A 19,290-nucleotide genomic window follows, 5' to 3' on the forward strand; every position below is an offset into this window, starting at 1 on the left:
AATAATAATTTATAGAATTAATGCTGCGTTATAGGTTAACTGTCTGAATAATATCTGTCGGTTGATCGAGGCGGTAAGTATAACGTCGGTACTTCGCGATTACTTTCGTCTCTCTTTCGTTTTGTAACCACGGAATCTTACCCGAGGATGATGTTTAATAGTATCCCGTTTCGGTACAATCGCAACGAATTTAGCTCGCTGTAAAACTGCACACTAGTGTGCGTGTGAATCAAAGGTAAATACATACCAAACACGAGATAGAAGCGTCGAAACTTGGAAGCATGTTGTTACCGTTGTAAATAACTAGTAGCTAAGTCAAAAGCATCTGCTCCGTTGCTGTCGTACGACTTCGTGTTTGCGACACGATGAGCACCGATTACGAATATCAGGTCACATCACGTTTAATCACGCACGCACAGTCAGATTGATGTCCCGATACGATCGTCCATCACTTAATGCAGCACTCTCGACAATGGTCACACGCGAAATTCGCTTCCGATCGAGCGAAACAACACGATAAAAACACACCGCGACACCTCGCTCGCGTTCGGATAGGCGAGAGACAACACGAAACTGCCGCGCGCTGACAAAGGCAAATGACGTCACAAGGTTAGAGCGCCGTGGGATTTTGGACAAACATTCGAGCGTGCGAGATACTTCCAACGTAATATACGTACAATCGACGCGCGTGCTGATTTATGTTTTAACAACACTGGCGTTTATTTTAATATTTGATATATACGATCGGCTCAAGTATCATACCTATTGCGTGATTTTCAATACGATGGATATAAATGAATGATTCTAATTGGAAAGTAGGTCGCGTTGTATAGAAATTCGAAATTCAAATAGTTTACGTCTTATGCCTCTTTCTTTATGAAAAGTCTCGCCGAAAAAGCCTCGAGCATTGTCGTCGCTTGCGATGACGAAAGTGCGTTTCGCGCTTTGGTTATTAATATCTACGAAGTAATAATAAATCATCAGCCTTACGAGATTTAAGTCGATATTCACGGTTTAATCTTGTACTAAAATTACTTTCTCAATACGATCTCTAAGACTCTTCCATAGACTATGTAACTTTTTAAGATCGTCTCGATCTTAAATACAAAGTTGGACGGCGAATACCAACCTTGCGTGAGCGAAAAACATCGCTGCTCACGCAAGACTCTCCTGTCGGTAAAATTGCGTCGAATTAGTACAGCCAATGATCACAGAGTGCGGTTTCATAAAAATGTGCACTTTATCGCAGATAAAAAATCGTAGATCTCTATCCATAGATACAGAATTTCAGGATAATGATAAATTGTAAAATTATGCCATATTATGCAAATATATAGTAAATATTCAGATATAATCTGATATATAAATTATCGGACCTAATTCACTTAACAATATTTATTATAGGCTAACGATCTCTATTATTACCATCGATGGAGTTACGACACACAAAATATCGTTAAATAATCGCCGAAAGAAAATATCAGGGAGGAAATTTTGGCTCCGCGGAAGTGAATCTTGCGCGTGAATCATCGTCAAAAGTATCATAAATAAATTTTGCGCGTTTGTCGCGGCTCTGAATAACTCTAAACATCTCACGAAACGTGCTGTCGAAAGTGCCGAGCAAAGTGTTACACTTTCGTCGCGTCGTGATAGTGCAATTCAAATTGTCAAATCTTACTCCTTCAGTTAGCCAAAGAAGCCTCGCACGCGAATAATCGTCGTCCGTAGCGCCAAGGATACGTGTCGCGCGTTCGTTATGGCAGAACTCCGTCAAATAATCGTCGAAAGCGAACACTTGGTAGAACGACCGTTGAAGGTGTCGAGTGAAGTATCGCGCGTATCGCGAGATAATTCGCGTATCTCAACCGCCGCGATGTTCAGTCAGCTTGAGACGAATCGCGCCGTTCGATAGGTGCTCGATGAAGGTACCACGCTTCATATCTCTCGTGATTTTGGCTTGTTGAAAGAGAGTCTCGCGTTCGCACGGAATGATCGCACGGAATACCGAAAGTAAGTCTCGCGTGTGAGTCGTGATCGAGCATCGCCTAATAAGGCACTAAATAGCCGATCGGAAATGGTTATCTCGCCGGTAATGGTCGGTTGAGGCTGACGATCGTCATGTTGCATTATTATCGGCGGCTCCAAGTTCAAATTGCTGTACTTTGCGATTCAGACCGAGCCGGAGGAGTCTCAAGCGCGAATTATCACCGCCGGGAGTGCCGATAATAAATTTCATACGCTTCTCGTGGCGACGTATCGTTAAATAATGGCCGGCAATGAATATCCGATGTATCGGCAGTGTCGAGTGAAGTATTGCACGCGTCGGGACAACGAACGTATCGACCATTACTTTTAGTCGCTCGCGGAGCAAATCGCAGAAATGTTTGTTGCGACGAAATAGCCGCCGAAGCGAAGCATTTCGCGAGATGGGCTGCCGAGAGTGTTTCGAGCGAGAAAGTTTCGCGCGCTCGCCGTGTTATGGCGGTCGAAGTTCAAATCGCGGCCCTTTACGCCGTCGCCCTATACCGAAGCAGCCTCACACGCAAAATATCGTCGGGAGTGTCGCAGGTATATTTCGCGCGTGTGCCAGTGTAAGTAAGGTGAAACGTCATGAAGTAAGTACGGAAAGTGAATATCTTACGGAACGGATCGTCAGAAATACCGAGCGGAGTGTCGCACGTTCACCGCGCCACGGCAGTTTGGAGTTCAAGTTGCCGCAGCATTCTGCGCAGGCGACCTGTCGAAGGAGAAGCCTGTAAGTGTTAATAGAGCAGAGGTTGCAACAGATAGCGCGGCTGTGACTCTTGCGTGTGCGCGCGCGATTTGCGAATTTTGACCAAATGCGACGCGACGCGACGCCGCGTGATTTCGTTTCTCATGTCGTTGGAAGTCGGACTAAAGATAGCGTGTAAAATGTGCGGGGAAGATGTTGCATTCTATATTCTATATGGGCTTGAGATAAATACCAAAGATCTCTTTTTCTGATATGTTGATAATCGACATTCATATTTGAACAAAGGTACAGATTAACACAATAGAGTTTCTAAGAGGAGTACGCTGTTATAATTATCATTACATGCTATCGTGACACCACGGCAGAACAGGTATATCTAAGAAATTAATCTAACGTCACACAAATTACACACAATCTCGTGGAATAGACGAATTAACGGAAAGTATGTGATTGATTAAATTCACTAGCAGCAATAAGCTTATGTTAAACTACTTGCAGTAAGCGTCACTTCTAGTCTCTTCTCTAATATCTCTTTTCTTTCGAAACTATACGTATTGCTTCTTCGTTTCGTTTGTCTATTTGACTAATGGAGTTGTATACTATCTCTGAGTTTGACGCTTTAATCAAAATATTTGCTTCAGTTACGTAAAATAACGGGCTAATTGATCATGTAGAAAATGGGGATACAGGTAAAAACAAATTTAGACATTTATACATACAGAGAATGGATTACTAAGCTAATTTGTCTGACATAAGTGCACAATTCGTATATTCTCATAAACGTACATTCGCAACTCCGCAATTTCGAAGTCGTATATCGTCGTACGTACACGCTGCAGAGACGTGGGAGACGGAAAATAACGAAAAAAATGTACGACGTAATTCTAGTTGCAAAATTCATTTATTTTGCTCTACTAATGCAGTCAAAAAATTCAGAGAGAACAGAATTTATTGATTCGTTCTGTACAGTGCATACCTTTCGGGACTCGTATTTACCCAGGAAACGTATATAGGGGTTCCATCGATCGTATGATCGATGCGTCGCGATCAAATATCAAATCAAATACCAAATCGCCTGTGTGTTTTTTACGGCTTAATGCATACACATATTAATATTTGCAAAAACACCAAATGACAATGTGACCGTATAACTATAATCTTCCCTCGTGAAAAATATAAAGCGATCCGCCGAAAAAAAAAATGAAGGAAAATACAAGTGGAAAATAGAAGGGAGAGGAAAGGTAGAAAAGAAGGGGAAGATGCGAAGAAGCGAGCTCGTAGGAATTATTGAAGAATGGAAATTAAATATATCAAGCGAAGATTCTTCGATGGGATATTCATATACACACACACACACACACACACACATACACACACACTAACGTTCTCGCTCATGAAGAAAATTGAGGTCCCATTATTTCGGAAGATATTTATAATAAGCGTTTGTTGATTTTGCGTCTTGAGATGTTACGGGTGTTTAAGACAATATCGTGTGCTGATTGACATTAAATCGATAAACAAGCATTTCTGCAAACATGAAATATCCCCTTTATTGCAATTCCAATTGTAGTACTTGACACATAGCTGATATCTAATTTCCACTCTTCAGTTTTCCGCGGGGACATCTATATCCTCGAAAATTACCATTAGAAAGTATCGATAAAGTCCTTACGTCTCTCCTACAATTATATCGATGTATTAGAGATAATATAGCCAATGAATTACAAACAATAATATCGCTAATTAATACGAGCTAATTATTCGTGTTAGTAGTACGTTGGATTTCGTCCGATCGTCTCGTTCGTAATCTTAACGCGTTCAGAAGACGATGGTCTCCTTGCGGTGCTTCACAATCGTAAAAACACAATGCATCGAGATCCTCGATCGTTAGTTTTCGTCAGAATCGCAATCGGTAAACTTATCGAGAAATCACGAGACTACAGAACCACGCGTCGTCAATTACAATAAACATAATTCGACCCTTAATGGTAATACAGGGAGATTGATATGGATCTTAATCGGGCCATTTTTCGTCGCAGTGTAATAAATAACGAGGCAGTGTCGCATCGGGTTTCGCTCGCCCATAATCGCCCGTAATCCACAGTTCCATATCATTTAGAACTCGGTGAATCAGTTCAGCTGTCGCTAATATTTAAAACGCTCAATGCCGCATGCATTTTGATTAATTTCGCGGAAATCTAATTAGACACTGTATGTCCTAAAGTCGTAAGTTTAACGCAAACTGGCACCGTTCTTTACAAACACAATCATGTTATCTTCTTTAATATGCACTTTCTTTATACTGTGTATATTGTAAATTCCTAAGTATACACATATATATATATATATATATAATGTGAATATACATATAGTTCTTTTTATATTCCGTTGATACATGTTACAAGACCGATTCAACGGCACGAACGATGCGGCATTGAACGCGTTAAGGAATCATACGAAGGACACGCGGTTATCATCATCATCATCATCATCATCATCATCATCATCATCATCATCATCATCATCATCATCATCATCATCATGATCGAGAATTGAGCGTGACTCGTGCTCGAAACGTGTGATGAAAATGTGCATTTTGAGTGATGTAAGAGTCAGCCGAGGAACGTCTCAGGCACATTTTCATCTTACCGTCGAGTCTGACTTGTGTCAATCGTAACAATGGCAGTTTGTCGGCTTTCATAGTAATGTATCGATGATCAGTCGACAGACTGATGAAAGAGCTCGTGTCTCTTCCCGGCGTTTGATTTCCCAGTGAAGCTGCGATTCGTGCGTACGTGACACTTCCTTCCTTACTTTTCTTCTTTCACGGATCCAACAATTCACCGCTGAAACGTGCGATCCAAGACTGACGCGGTTGTACATTCGATGGGATGGATGAGCGAGCGTGAGACATGTCGATCGTGCGTGAAAATGATCGATCGATCGATCTTCGGCCTATGATCGGTGCTTCGGTGAACAGTGACGTCGGGCCCGGTGTGATGAGAGGCGGTAAATCACGAGAGTCTAATCTTTTCTTTTTTTTTTTTGACTACTTCGAGACGAGTAATGCAATGGCGAGGATGATCGTCGCTCGCGCGTAAGTGTCGAAAACCGTCCACATCTCTCCGAGAAGACGACTTATAAATAAAATATGCGAGGTCTGTCAGGAGTATATATCGTAAAATATCAAAGTATTACTCTTGGCTTGTTTATGCTTGGTTTCCCATTCGCTCTGTTATACGTATATTTACGTACGCGCACACGACACGTACACATACCGAACGTTGCGCGTTTCTTTCTTCCATCTCATCGTGTCTCCCTAGCATAGTTGACGAAGATATGCGAACAACGCGAAATCGCCTATCGATCTATAGAAGTCTCCGCCTGTGACCTCGACTAGACGAGAGTATGCTAATCCGAATAAAAAATAATAATCGCAACGGAATACATATCACTCGGCGAAGGCGACTGTCCGCGACAATAATTATAATAATAACCGATAGAAACGAATCTTTTCGAGAAGCCTATGTCTATGAATATCCTTAAATCACAGTCAATTTAACAGGAATGGACATAATAAACAGCAGTAAAAGTAGTCTCTGCCGAGAGTGTGATCTCACTTCAACCGCTATTTCAACTTGTGATTTTCTTCCAATATCGTCTCCTCATAACGGCTGTTTTAAAATAACACTGAGCATAAAAGAGAGCAAGTCTACGTGTAGAATGTTCAGATTAGTGCTTCGCACGTAATTTAAGTGACTAGATGATACAAAACAGCGTTTGCTTAACGCTGCTCATATCTACTTCAATTTTTCCTTCTCCTCTTCTTTCCTTCACTCGATAAACAGCTGTCCTTGTAGACGCTTTCTTGTATTATCACTGAAATATCTTACGTCTTAAATCTTAAATCACCTCTTTCTATTGAGTTTTCCAAACTTGCGATAGTTGAAAACCACAAAGAAATATATATGTATGTTTCTTTTGTAGTTTATTCGTCAAATATACACATATATCTTTTCTTTTTCGAGAGAAGCTTTCGAGAAATTCGAGAACTTTGAGGAATCTTACAATCTTTGTGTCAACAGGCAGCGAAAAATTGTCAATCAAGGGTATCCATCTACTTAGGTTACATGCAAAGCAATAATGTAAAAGCTATACGCGTAGACTTTGCGCGATCATTCACATTCAATCATCGAGTTCATTAGTTTACAGGAATGACAGAGTAAATCTACGAATCGATATGCTCTTTCACGAATGTTTCAAAGTCACATCGTGATTCAACATAGAAGAGAATGCGTCCAATTGATTACACGATTAAATATTGAGATTTTTAGTCATATAATTTATGCAATACTAATATAGAGTTTAATCATAAACGTAAATAACGTTGACCTTATTTTTAATTCATTCATGATATCATTATTTACGAAAACACCACAATTTACTAATACTAAGTCGGTTTTTACTCGTATAATCAACGAGAGCCATTCGCCTTTGAGCAATTGCGAACTAAATTGCAAAATGCTTGGATACTAAACCGCGAAGGTAGAAGATAACTTCTTTTTCCAACAAATGATGTTTCGCGACATAATTCGTTAACGGTTTTGTGTTAACGTCACTAAAGAAGAATAACACTACGCGAACCATGTTAGGCAGACAAAACGATGGCAGAAAGCGTATCGATGCAAGAAGCGCTAATATTAAAAAGAAAAAAAGAAGTCCTAATTACCTTAACAAAAACGCGATGAGCAAAACTAACATAATCGACTGAAGTTCACTGCGTGATGTATTTACAATAACAATTTCGAGTGAAACTCGAAATGCATTGTTTATCAGTTGACAAAATTAAGATTGAGTTGTATGCGACGAAAGTCTATATGATATAATCTAAAGTCAGTGACTGTTCGAGGAGTTACCAATTCAGTCTTAAGAAATAATTAAGTCAACGTTTTATGGTTGTAGCAATAAAACATCTACCAAAGGTTCCTTAGTATCGTACATCATATCATTAAAAAAAAAAGAGAAAAAAAAAAGAATAAAAAAGAAAAATAAAAGCCTAAGACACAAAATGAGGAAGCAAGAGAGGGGGGGACTTCACAAAGCGTCGAATTCATTTGGCACAGATACAGTCGACATTTTAACGTACTGCAACTATGTTGGAATTACCTATTCTATCAGTTTCCACGTATAATCAATCCTGTTTAGGCGGTATAAAAAAGATGTCAATACCTGTGTTATAAAGAGTAATAGTAGTATTTGAAAAGAAAAAAAGAAGAAGACTCAAAAAACACATAATAATCGATTACAGCGGGGATGACACGTTCGATCGCTTCTAGTTCGATCACGCGCGAGATTACAGCTAAGAAAATTCTGCGTGTTTAATTGTAATAAGTCACTACCTCCGTTTGTAAAAACTGTCGCAATGATCGAAGGCAGATCGTTATCGGAGAAAGTAAACGCGAAAAAAACTAACGATAGAAGCCGGTTTTCGTGATATAGGGCAGTATCACTCGGCGTGTACATACGAGTTAACATAAAACGTTAACGACATCGGCACCATACAAATAAAGAAAAGTCAGCCATCATAAAGAAAAGTAAAATGTACAGCTATCGTAACATCTAAAGGACAATCGAATCTGAAATACGCTGCGTCTTTCGTATTATTCTCCTACCTCTTTTTTTTTGTCTCATTATAGCCGCCGAAACGAACGGTAGTTTTACGAACTGCATCTTAAATAGCGCGTTACATCTTCGACGTGGTACGTTTTACGTAAAGTATATGGAATCAATTTATCAGTTTATACCTGCGAATAAGTACTTGTGGATTGGGGTTATGCATGTAGGGCTCCTTAAACTGTATAAGAACAAAGTTAAGACGTCGCTACGACTACAGGAGGAACAACATCGGGTTCTCCGGCACCGTCAGCCACGGCGGAATCGACGACCTTTTTAACTTTTATGGACTCTGCACTACTTTCCGACGAACTCTCGGCCTCGCCATTTTGTGCCGCCGCCGCGTCTTCGCTCGTAGTTTCCTTCGACGGGCCCTCGTTCAGTCCGTTACTGTGCAATTTGTCGTCCAACACTGGCACCTCCGTATTCCCGTTTTGCGTGGTACCGTTGAGTTTTTGCTTTTCCGAATCCACTGTATTTTTGTCCTTCACGTCCACTACATTCTCTTCTTTCACTGTCTCGTTTGTTGGCTCCTGCTTCGTAGTTTCATTCTCGCATTTCTCGGCGTCAGTCGCCACCGTCTCTTCGTCAGGTTCCACGCCTTGTGGCGTTTTTTCATCAACCTTTTCTGATTCTGCGGCTACTTCTAAACTCTTTTCTAGGGCTACTTCGTTCGACTGTGACGCTTCTCTCTTTGCGTCTGTCGTGCTAGTTGTTGCTTCCGGTTCTGTTACTGTAGTTTTTTCCACAGCTACCTCCGTAGTTTCTCCATTTTCAGTCACGTCTGTTGCAATCGTCTCCATTTTGGTTACTTCTTCTTGTTCACTCTTTGCCGAAATTTCTTCGCTTTCAGATGTGCCGGGAACAGTTTTTGCCTCTTCCTTTACTTCATCCTTCTCTGTTGTCACGGACTCCTCAGATTTATCCGCTGCATTTTTGTCACAAACTTGTGTCTCTGAAGCAACCTTTTCATCAGCCTTTTTATCATTCTCGGCCGGTTGAGTTTTATCGACAATCTCGGATTGTGCATCTTTTGCGACGTCTGTAGATTCTTCAGTCTTTTTCTCATTAGACGTGGAAGCACTTTCAGACTTTGATGCAGACTCTGGCACAGTTGTGTCCATAGAGTCATCAACAACGGGAGTAACCTCAATTGCCGCTGTATCTACGTTTTCTTCAGTCTTTTCTGACGCAGCGATTTTATCGCTCTCCTTCGTGGCCGGCGCCACGACGTTATCATCCTTTACAGTTTGTTCTGTGCTCTCAGAAACGTCCATTTTCTCTTTTGTATCTTCGGATTTTACATCAGCCTCTGTCGTTTCTGCAGTCTGAGCCTCTTGTTCAGTATTTGAAGAATCTTTCACAACCACCATCGATTCCTCCTTTTGCGCTGAGGAAGTTGATTCGTCTGTCGATGACTGATTCTTTATATGCTCGGTTGCTTCTGATTCGGTTACCTCCTTCGCATCGTTTTTTTCGACTTTTTTGTCAGTAACGTCGGACATTTCCACATCCTCAGAGGTATCCATTGGCTCACTGACATCAGTCGTACCTTCGTCAACTTTTTTATCCGCTGTCTCTAACTTTTGTCGCTTTGCAGCTGTTTGAAATGTCAAATCCAAGAAGGAGTTAATAGTGGTAAATGTAGTTTTCTCTTCATCAGTCAGGGCGGCATTACCCTCGCGTATTACGATGACTGTCGATAAACCTGCTTCCTTGGCAGCTGCGGCTTCTGTCATCGTTTAAGAGAAAAAAAGAATGAGTAAAGGAAAAGATATTTGACATTGTCCAAATATGATGTAAACCTAGCATGCAATATCATACAAAGAATTACTAATTATTTAACACGATTAAATTAATATCGAGCGAAATATTGGGAAATATACAAACCTTTTACAATATCAGTAAGGAAAATAACATTGGATGGTTTTTCATTGATTTTGCTTAGAATATTTCTGTAGCTGTCAGTTTCTTGCTTTGCACCTACTTCTGTGTCAAAGAAACCACTGAAATACTAAAAAACCAAAATAATTTTCATGATGATTAGTTCATATAAAATTTCCATCAAGATATTCGATAAAATATTCGCGACTACAGCACGTTGTGTTATAGAGAATACCTTAAGCATATTTCCTTGTTCAGCGTGTCCAAATAGAAGTTTCTGCGCTTCAACACTGCCACTTGAGTAGACATATATTTTTTTGCCATCGTTCGTCCACGATTCAAGCGCTTTAGGGACATCTTCATAAACGCTAAACAAAATGTATATTCTTGAAGCCTAACGTTAAAAATAACTTAAATCCTCTCAAGTTCTTTGACTGATCTTTGTAGTCTCAATCTTTAGTTGGTTGCAAAGAATTTCAAGAAATAGCAGAGGACTGAACCCCAAATAGTAGACAAAGATTTATGAAACAATCTATCACATCGTTAACTATAATCGTTTAACTCCTCCATTTTTGAGAGAGAAGTGTATCAACTCTCAATATATATAAGTTTTATAGTGCCATATCAAGATGGAAAAGTGCTAAAGATTCAATAGAATAAGACAAGTTAAGAAATATGTTGAGCATGCTCCAGCAGCAGATTCGAACATGAAAACTATACTTATTCCATTACAATAATTTAAAATTTTATCCATAGACAATTATATGGAGGACTTAGGAAGTTAAAAAGAAAATGGCTTCTGATGTGTATCCAATACTTATAGTACAAACATTTAAGGTCAAAAGTAGACAAAAGAATACAAGCACGCTACAAGGTTTATTTTTATACACGTAGATCAAATCCAACACGGTGTAAAATTCTATATAAAGTAGAGATGAATATAAATAAGTGATAACTGAAGTGAGCCCAAATACTACATGTTCACCTCACTATTTTTTCATCCATAGTTTATTATATATATTATATAATCTTTTATATGTGCATAAGTTGTGGGCAAGGTCATGTATTCTTTAAACATTTATATCTAACTATATTTGATGCTGCTACGTACTAATGTTTTATGAAAGATGGAAAGATCTTTATATGCATTACAAGTTTTATAAAAACAATACAGTGCATATATGCATATCATATATCAATGTTATTTATTGCAAGTAGAAGTAAATTATAAAAAGGAAATAAAGTAGGATAACTTACTGAGCTTTAACTGCGCCCGTTTCATATGCCTGACGCCATATATGTCCTTGCAATTGCTTCAATGCACCAGTTTTACGATCATTATCCATTTGCCAGAAGATATTTTTTAAAAGAGAATCTTTTTCTTCTTCAGGCTTATCACCGATAATTGCTACAAAGCCATCTGCTTTGTCTTCTTCATCCTTTTTTGCCTAAAAAAAGGACAATCATAAACTATCGGTGATATCAACAAAAAATCAAACAAAACACAAGGAAAGCAAACATTATTGAAAGAAAATGGATTACAAAACTAACTTTATCATTTATTTACATTCATATTAAGTTTCTATGAGAAATATTAATATAAATGATAATCAAGTTTTAAATATTAAACATATAGGATGCATGAATTAAGAAAATCATCCTCATCGCTGAGTAGGAATGTAACCTTACTGATAGAGGAACAGGAAAGGGTATTTTACAATTACATTCATTATTGATGCTAGAAATTCTATCATCACATAAAAGATCTCAGTATAACCATTCAGTAATGTCCCTATTGTGATATAATGATGAGAAGTTTCGTACATCAACATTCGTTAGTATGTGTGTGTGTAGCTGATCAAGAGAAATATTCTCTCGAGACAAAAAATATCTATTCTCGCGCAAAACTTTTTGTTTTAAGGGAAGAATAAAATTGATCTTATTTAATAACAAAAAGATTCATCTAAAACACCACTTCAAGGCAGCTGATTTTAACTTAAAACGTGTAACAATGTGTCAATCAGTGTTTCTGTCGTATTAGGAATCGTTGGGTAATCAGTCACTACATTAAAATTACATTACCACAAAACTCTGTGTTTAAAATGTCAAACTTTATCCGGGAGATACTCAAGACATTCGTTATATATACTTGTCTGATGCGAAGCATCAGTATATAATTTCCACCCAGCTCCAGTGAAAGACAAATATCTCTGACAATCAGCCTGCAGGATTAATTCATCAAGGTTTTGCATATTTACCTGTTCTTTCAACTTTTCATAATCCTGTTTGAACTCTTCATCCTCCCACTTCGACTCGATGTAATCTTTCAAATTTTGGCGCACGTAGGGGAAGAGGGTTTCCTGCAAGAGCAACAAGCCGCGCATAAGGATCATACGTCGTCGGTAATCGCGCGTAAGTCGGGAAACGCTCGCCGGGAAAAATCACGCGCGTGTCCCGTTGTTCCCGGCAGCGTTCGGCGGCGTCTCGGCGCGCCGCGTCAATATACATATCTCGACCGATATCTATAAAAAGGCCATAGTGTTTGTTTTCAAGTCCCCCGATTCCCATGGCCCTTTGGCCGCACGCCGTTAGTGGCTCTAGGGCGCGAGCTTGCACTTCGGTCGAAAATTCGAGGCGATGCTCAAACGCCTTTCAACTTGACCGATTCGCAAACACGGCGGTGGCTGTAACGGTGGCGGTGGCGGTGGCGGCAGCGGCAGCGGCAGCGACGGCGGCGGCGGCGGCAGCGGCAGCGGTGGCGGTGGCGGCGGCGGCGGCGGCGACTCACGATCGCCCGAAAACTCGATTCGAGCCGGCGGCACACCGCCCCGATGCGAGGACAATAACCCGCCGTGGAATTCGACCGCATATATACGCGACGAGACGGGAGCGAAGAGACGGAGTCTCTCTAGCGGATGCCCGGACGACTTCCCGAGGAGATGCGAGAGTCGCCCTCGGCTGGCGACGAAACGCCGCGCTCGCGAGAATCTCGCCGCCAGGAAAATCCAGCGGCGAGACTGCCTTTCGGAGTAGAACGAAACAGAACGGAACGAAACGACATGGCATGGCATGGCACTGCACGGCACAGTACAATACGGCGCGGTACGTTACGGCACAGCCGAGCTCCATCGCGCGACGCGTTCTCTCGCCCGTCTCTCTCTCTCTCTCTCTCTCGCGCTCTGCTGCATCGCCTTTGTGCGTTTACCTTGACGAAGCTGATGCTCGTGGTGGTGCCCTCGATGTCGACGAGCACCGTGCTCGCGATTAAGGTCTCTTCCTGATCCTGGCTGCGCTTTTCCCCGGCCATTTCCACGAACGATACGTCCACGACCGTAGGATTGATAGCAGTGTATATCTATATGTGTGGTATTCCCTCTCGGTTAGGTTGGCGCTCACGCTGTGTATGTCGGCGACGACGCGTTCTTGTTGGGAGCCGGCGAACGAATTCGCTGTTGGCCGTGCGCCAATGTGTACCCTCGGTGTGTGCGTGCGTGCACTCACAGACTCCCCCCCTTCTCTCGGCCCTCGCCCTGATATACCCGGTAACCAAGACCGTAGCGATACGTGGCGTTACTTGGGCTTTAGTCAGAGGTGCCGTCGACCCTCTTCCGTTGCTTTAGACATGGGCGCGCAACGAATGAAAGCAGCGGTGCGACGTGGTTTCGACGCATTAAGAACGTTGCACCACTTTCTACGATTTGAAAATGGAACAAAGGTGTCTGAAGATGCTCGAAGGACACCCGTGTCGCGAGCTAACGTCACTCAGAGGTCTTGCGTCACGCGCTTATAAAGATTTTAATCGATTAAGCGTCGATTAATATTTTCTTCGTCGCAAACAGTCTCGCAATATCTATAAGCGCTATATATATATAGTCGTTTTAATTTTTAACTAGAATTCACGTAGACGCGATGGATAAACACACGCGGGAAAGTGCGGGATAAAATTTCGATGTGGAAAGCGCGGGGACTCGCGTCGCGTCGCGACGATCCTGCATCAAATACGAAACCGCGAGCCGTATCGGCGTGTAGATATACGCGCGAATTCGCGATGATGTGAGTGCGCGCCGTGCGAATCGCTCGCTTCCCCTCCGGTCCGTCCAATGAACGGTCTCGCCGTCGGAGTCGGTGTGCGCTACCTGTGTGCGCCCGTGGTACGCCACCCTCCTGCTCCGCGAAAATTTCACATCGACGAATCTGGCGGAAAATCGCCGATCCCGACGGATTTCCTCGATGAATCGGCGCAAAAATCTGCGTCGGCTCCTCGTCCGTTGCTCATCGCGACGACGGGACGGTCGATTCGGCCGAAGAAACCGTTCGAATATCGACTCGACGACGAGCCCCTCTCACCCCCTCGATATCACTCCGCGGGAAAGTAGTTCCGTCGCGCATTGTTTTTCGCTGATTTTCGAAAAACAACACGTGACCGGCGAGCCGCCGAGCGTTTCGCTCGAAATGCCGAAATTCGCGTGCATCCCGTTGCAATTCGGCTGCTCAACGGCTCCGTAGCATCGCATCTCGCTGATGAGAATTCCTCGCGACAGTGCGGTCGTCCATGGATGTGTACAGACGACCACCTGATTTTTGCGCCAGCGCCGCGTCCATTTAAATCTCCGCGTGCCGCGTACACGGTAGTAGAGCCATTTAAATTTAAACCGATGGCGACCACGTTGCCTTCCTGTCGCAGCGATATCGTGCCGCACGAATGCACGCACGTATATACGAGACAGTTTACCAATTATCAATGACAAGGTGTAACGCTGCGAAAATCTTTTCTGAAATATTCTTTATGCAAGATAAAATTATTCGTAACATCATTACAAGATAGAAAGTTGCATGTGGTACTTGCTAATGATAACTCTTTTCTGCATAATATTTCACATTATGACTACATCATTCATTTTTATAATATGCGTGATAATGAAATATAATTAATATAATTAAACAAGTATGTTATGAACAATACAATACGGTACAGTGCGTCGTATTATTTCAGAAAATGATGAGAATATATCAAATGCACCTTTACTTATCAATACACATCAGTGTATATTGAACGCATGTTACTTATATCTATCGAATTGTCTCACTAACGAAACATCATTATTTACATAGTATTAAATGCTACCAAACTCACAAAACCAAGAACTACTAACGCTAACGAGATTAAAATATATGACGGAAAAGGCTTATTTAATCATGTCGTATTGCTTTAAAGATGTTATGTCATGTTACCGTCATGACTTCCTTTCTATTCTATTCTATTCTATTTCTGTCCCATGAAAAATAATGTAAAATCCTTTATCTGAGTTACTTTGAGAAACCATTTAATGGTTGAAAAGCAGAGTATACTATCATATTGAGCAATGCCGATTCTTTGCGCGCGACTTAATGACTTCGCAATTACATGTCCACGAGTTCCTCTCTGACCCGTGCAACTTGTTACACGCATTGCAGTTTGTTCAGCTTTTCGCCTAGATGCTTATTCCAGTGAATTCTTATCTCTTGTTGGCTGCTGCATTTCTTCCCGCATTCCTGACACTCAACCTCGCCCTCGCCGTGTTCCTTCTTGCGATGCTTCGAGCGATTGTTGTAGGTGGAGAACGTCTGGCCGCAATCCGAGCACTGATAAGGCTGTTCGCCCGTGTGCTTGCGACGGTGATGATCCCGTGAATCCTTCCGTCGGAAGCTTATGTTGCAGTACTCGCATTGGAACGGCTTTCTTCCGGTGTGCAGCAGAATATGGTTGTACAGGGACTTGGTGTCGTTGAATCCCTTGCGACATTGTGCACATTTATAGCGTTTCTCACCCTGATGCTTGCTCCTGATGTGATTGATCAGCATCTGTTTGATCTTGTACGTGGCCTTGCACGTGTCGCATTCGAATATCGGACTGACTCTGCCCTCGTGCACTCTCTCCTTATGCGCCTTGAGTGACATTTGATGCTTGAATTTCTCATGGCACTCGTCGCATTCGTGCCACGGTTTCTGTCCCGTCAGCAGCGGGTCCTGGTGGTGGATTTGGTGGGTCTCTGTCATGTGGCACTTTAGCATACGATAGGTCGGCAGGTCCTCCCCGCACACGGGGCATGTAAACAAATGCGGCAACGACACGTTCTTGTCGTTCTTCCAGTGTTTCTCCAGATGCTCGTTCATGTTTTGCTTCTTGGTGAACGACTTTTCGCATATATTGCAGTTGTAGCGCTTGTGGGAGAAGTGTATCTTCCTGTGGAGTTTGAGCGCGTTGGTGGTCATGCAGCGTTGGCCGCACACGTCACACTGATACGGTCTCTCGCCCGTGTGCGTCCGATGGTGTTCCTTCAGTCGCGTTTTTAGCTGAAACGATTTGCCGCATAGCTCGCATATGTGCGGCCTGGCGCCCTTGTGCACGAAGAGGTAGTGCTCGTAGAGGGAATTCTCCGCGCTGAATTCTTTGCCGCACGTGCTGCAGATGAACTCGTTCATGTTCTCATTGTGTCGCATCTCGTGGAACTCCAATCTCTCTTTGCGCACAAAGTGCTTGGAGCATTTGGAACAGTGGTACTGCCGCGGCGAGATTACCTTCATCTCGACACCATCGACCATGAGGGATAAGGTGGAATCCTCGCAGGCGGCGCATGTCACCAGGTCGTTAATAGCCTTCGGATCTAAGTCTGTTATCGGTTTCCTGCAGAGGCTGCAATTCACGGGGTTCTGTTTCCGCAGCGTGGCGTTCTCCTGATCGAGGCTCGTCTCATCCATATCTACGTCGAAACGTAATTCCTTGGTGCCGAAATGCTTGTATTTATCCTGATGGCTCTTCAGTCTCGTCTTCCTCACGAACATCTTGCCGCATCCTGTGCAGGCGTGTCGCACGGAGTTCTTGTGCGTGTGGAAGTAATGATTCCACAGCAAGTTCTCGTTGCTGGCCTCCTTGTCGCATATCGTGCAGATGAACTTGTCCATTTTGTTCAGTTCATGCCTCTCCATGTGAAACTCGTATTTCATTTGTGAAATGAAACGTATTCCGCACAAGTTGCACATGATTCTCGGACCGCTTTTGACATCAATGTCCTCGCCGCATTTCGCAGAATCCTCGTCGACACGTTCTTTCTCCGTTTCCGTCGTGTACGCTGTACTGCCATCCTCTTTGCCGTCCGCTTCCATGTTAAGCCATTCCTCGCCGCCATTTACTGGCACGGTTTTCACCAAATCATTCGTAGCATTGTTCACTGTCTCGACATTTATCAAGTCACTTATGTTGTCGTTTACTCGGTCGATTTTCAGCAAATCACTCACACCGTCGTAATCAGTGTTCAGTGAGTTGGTGTCAGTTTTGTCCTGTGTTGTATCTACTTCCATTTCTATTTTTAATAATTTGGTAGGATCATTATCGATCTCGAAGATAACATCTTCCTGAAATCTTTTTTTTGCATTTGCACTCGTTTGATGCAATACATTTTCATTTGGAAACGCAATATAAGCATCTATATAATTGGCGTCCTCCTGCAAGACTGGCGAGCTTTCGCACACTTCATTATTTTCGCTTATAGTAATGCATGATGATTCCATTTCATTATCTATTATATTTAATTTTTGCGTGCAAATGTTATTAAAATCCATTGTGTTCTCAAGTGTTTGTATCTCCTCTTCTTTTACTGATTTTTCCATTTGATCTATAGCAGCTAATGTAATTTGAAATGGATAATTACTATCTTCAAAATTGCTGCTTATTATGATCATTAAATCTATATTGCAATTAGGACATGTGTATACCATGTCATGCAATTTGGAAATTATTTCTATTTTTTCATTTCTACTAAGTTCGCACAAGTTGTTTTCTGTTGTATTGACATTTTCCTTCGATAGTTCTAAGATGTTTTGCATAAAGTCATAATGTTTGATGACCTTCATGTAACAATCCAAGCATATGTATTTTGAATTGTTATCATTTGGTAATACCTGTACAAAATAGGTGAAGTAGTAGTCATCAGTTTCTTTGATAACATATGATATCCTGAAATCATCCTGGATATGTTCAGAATGTTCTCTGGGATATCTTAGATATTGGAGATAATTCTGAGATATCTTGTACTTTCTAGATTATTTTATAGCAAGATGTTCTTATTTACTATATTACTCACTATACTAAACATAAATATACCTTGAGTGGTAATGTGTCATTTATTTTCTGTGCTAAATTAGCCTCTTTTTCAAAGATATGTACCGATTTATCATTTTCAAGCTTGATATAACACAAACGACATTTTTCACCATTGTCTAGCACATTCATCTCTTAACACTTTTATATATCATGCACAATGTGTGCAAGTTTTAATGTTTTATGATGTTATTTTACAATGTTTTGTAGAAAATGTTACAAAATATGTTTATGAGAGGTATGATAATATATCTCAAACATACATCCCTTTGGAATATTGGCATCAATGGACTTTTAAGGTTATGTTTGCCTAGAAAAGGGGTTCAAGATTATTAAACATAGAAATTTTATGTAGATAATAATTTATATAATACTTATCTTCAATAATTATTATGAAAGATAATTTACCTTTGATAAATTTATTTTACTACTTGCAATAACTTACGCTATAAGTCGTAAGTCGTAATGTCTTCTCATCTGCAAATGTCGATGTATAAATTGAAACAAATATCAAATATTTGTTTTTGACAAATCACCTTATGGATTCTTCCTTTTAAGTTTTACATATTCGTTGAGATTTCCGTAGAAAAAAGTACGAATATTTGTTATTAAATTTGAAGTGCACTTTGAATCACTATTTATATATGTAACTGCGTTCATAGAGGTTAGAACAAGTATCGCTAAGCATTAACGATTTTTTATAGATAATGATATCTTTTTGTATTCTTTATTCTATATTTCTATTCGGACTTCTTTATGTATCACCTTACTAGTTACTTTTTCGTTGAAATAGCAAATAAATAAAATATTTTGTTAAGGTAACGTTACAATCAGTGCCATGTTATTCACTACTGGAATAGTA

The 19,290-nt window shown here is 41.2% G+C and overlaps 3 protein-coding genes across 3 annotated transcripts in view; all 3 read right to left on the bottom strand.

The window, feature by feature from the left end:
- The window catches only part of tara (SERTA domain-containing protein 2 taranis), a 101,702-nt gene extending 101,197 nt beyond the window's left edge, over window positions 1-505 (bottom strand). The window contains exon 1 of the mRNA XM_019845685.2: window positions 248-505. The gene's annotated coding sequence lies outside the window, so the exon portion shown is untranslated. The remainder of the gene's footprint in view (window positions 1-247) is intronic.
- Window positions 506-4,229: 3,724 nt separating this feature from the next.
- Enoph (enolase-phosphatase E1) lies at window positions 4,230-13,787 on the bottom strand. The gene is made up of 6 exons (XM_011156661.2): window positions 13,497-13,787; window positions 12,550-12,651; window positions 11,549-11,739; window positions 10,527-10,659; window positions 10,298-10,421; window positions 4,230-10,139 (listed from the first exon to the last, which is right to left on the bottom strand). The coding sequence occupies exons 1-6, from the start codon at window positions 13,596-13,598 to the stop codon at window positions 8,605-8,607; spliced, it is 2,187 nt and encodes a 728-aa protein (XP_011154963.1). The 5' UTR covers window positions 13,599-13,787; the 3' UTR covers window positions 4,230-8,604.
- Window positions 13,788-15,519: 1,732 nt separating this feature from the next.
- On the bottom strand, window positions 15,520-19,066 carry LOC105192492 (zinc finger protein 420). Its single transcript, XM_019845689.2, is given in 4 exon segments — window positions 15,520-15,740; window positions 15,743-18,229; window positions 18,432-18,738; window positions 18,837-19,066. Coding segments are annotated over 3 exon segments (2,802 nt in total). The 5' UTR covers window positions 18,561-18,738; window positions 18,837-19,066; the 3' UTR covers window positions 15,520-15,554.
- Window positions 19,067-19,290: the final 224 nt, after the last annotated feature.

This window comes from Harpegnathos saltator, unplaced genomic scaffold (genome assembly GCF_003227715.2).
Source record: "Harpegnathos saltator strain DR-91 unplaced genomic scaffold, Hsal_v8.6 scaffold285, whole genome shotgun sequence".
Lineage (NCBI taxonomy): Eukaryota > Metazoa > Arthropoda > Insecta > Hymenoptera > Formicidae > Harpegnathos > Harpegnathos saltator.

Bases quoted from the DNA above. Each gene is read 5' to 3' on its own strand.
- Enoph (XM_011156661.2), bottom strand. From the start codon at position 13,598: ATGGCCGGGGAAAAGCGCAGCCAGGATCAGGAAGAGACCTTAATCGCG. The intron at 11,740-12,549 runs GTAAATATGCAA...TCCTTTTTTTAG, and splicing joins ATGAAAAGTTGAAAGAACAG to GCAAAAAAGGATGAAGAAGA. The intron at 10,660-11,548 runs GTAAGTTATCCT...CATTTTGTTTAG, and splicing joins ACGGGCGCAGTTAAAGCTCA to CGTTTATGAAGATGTCCCTA.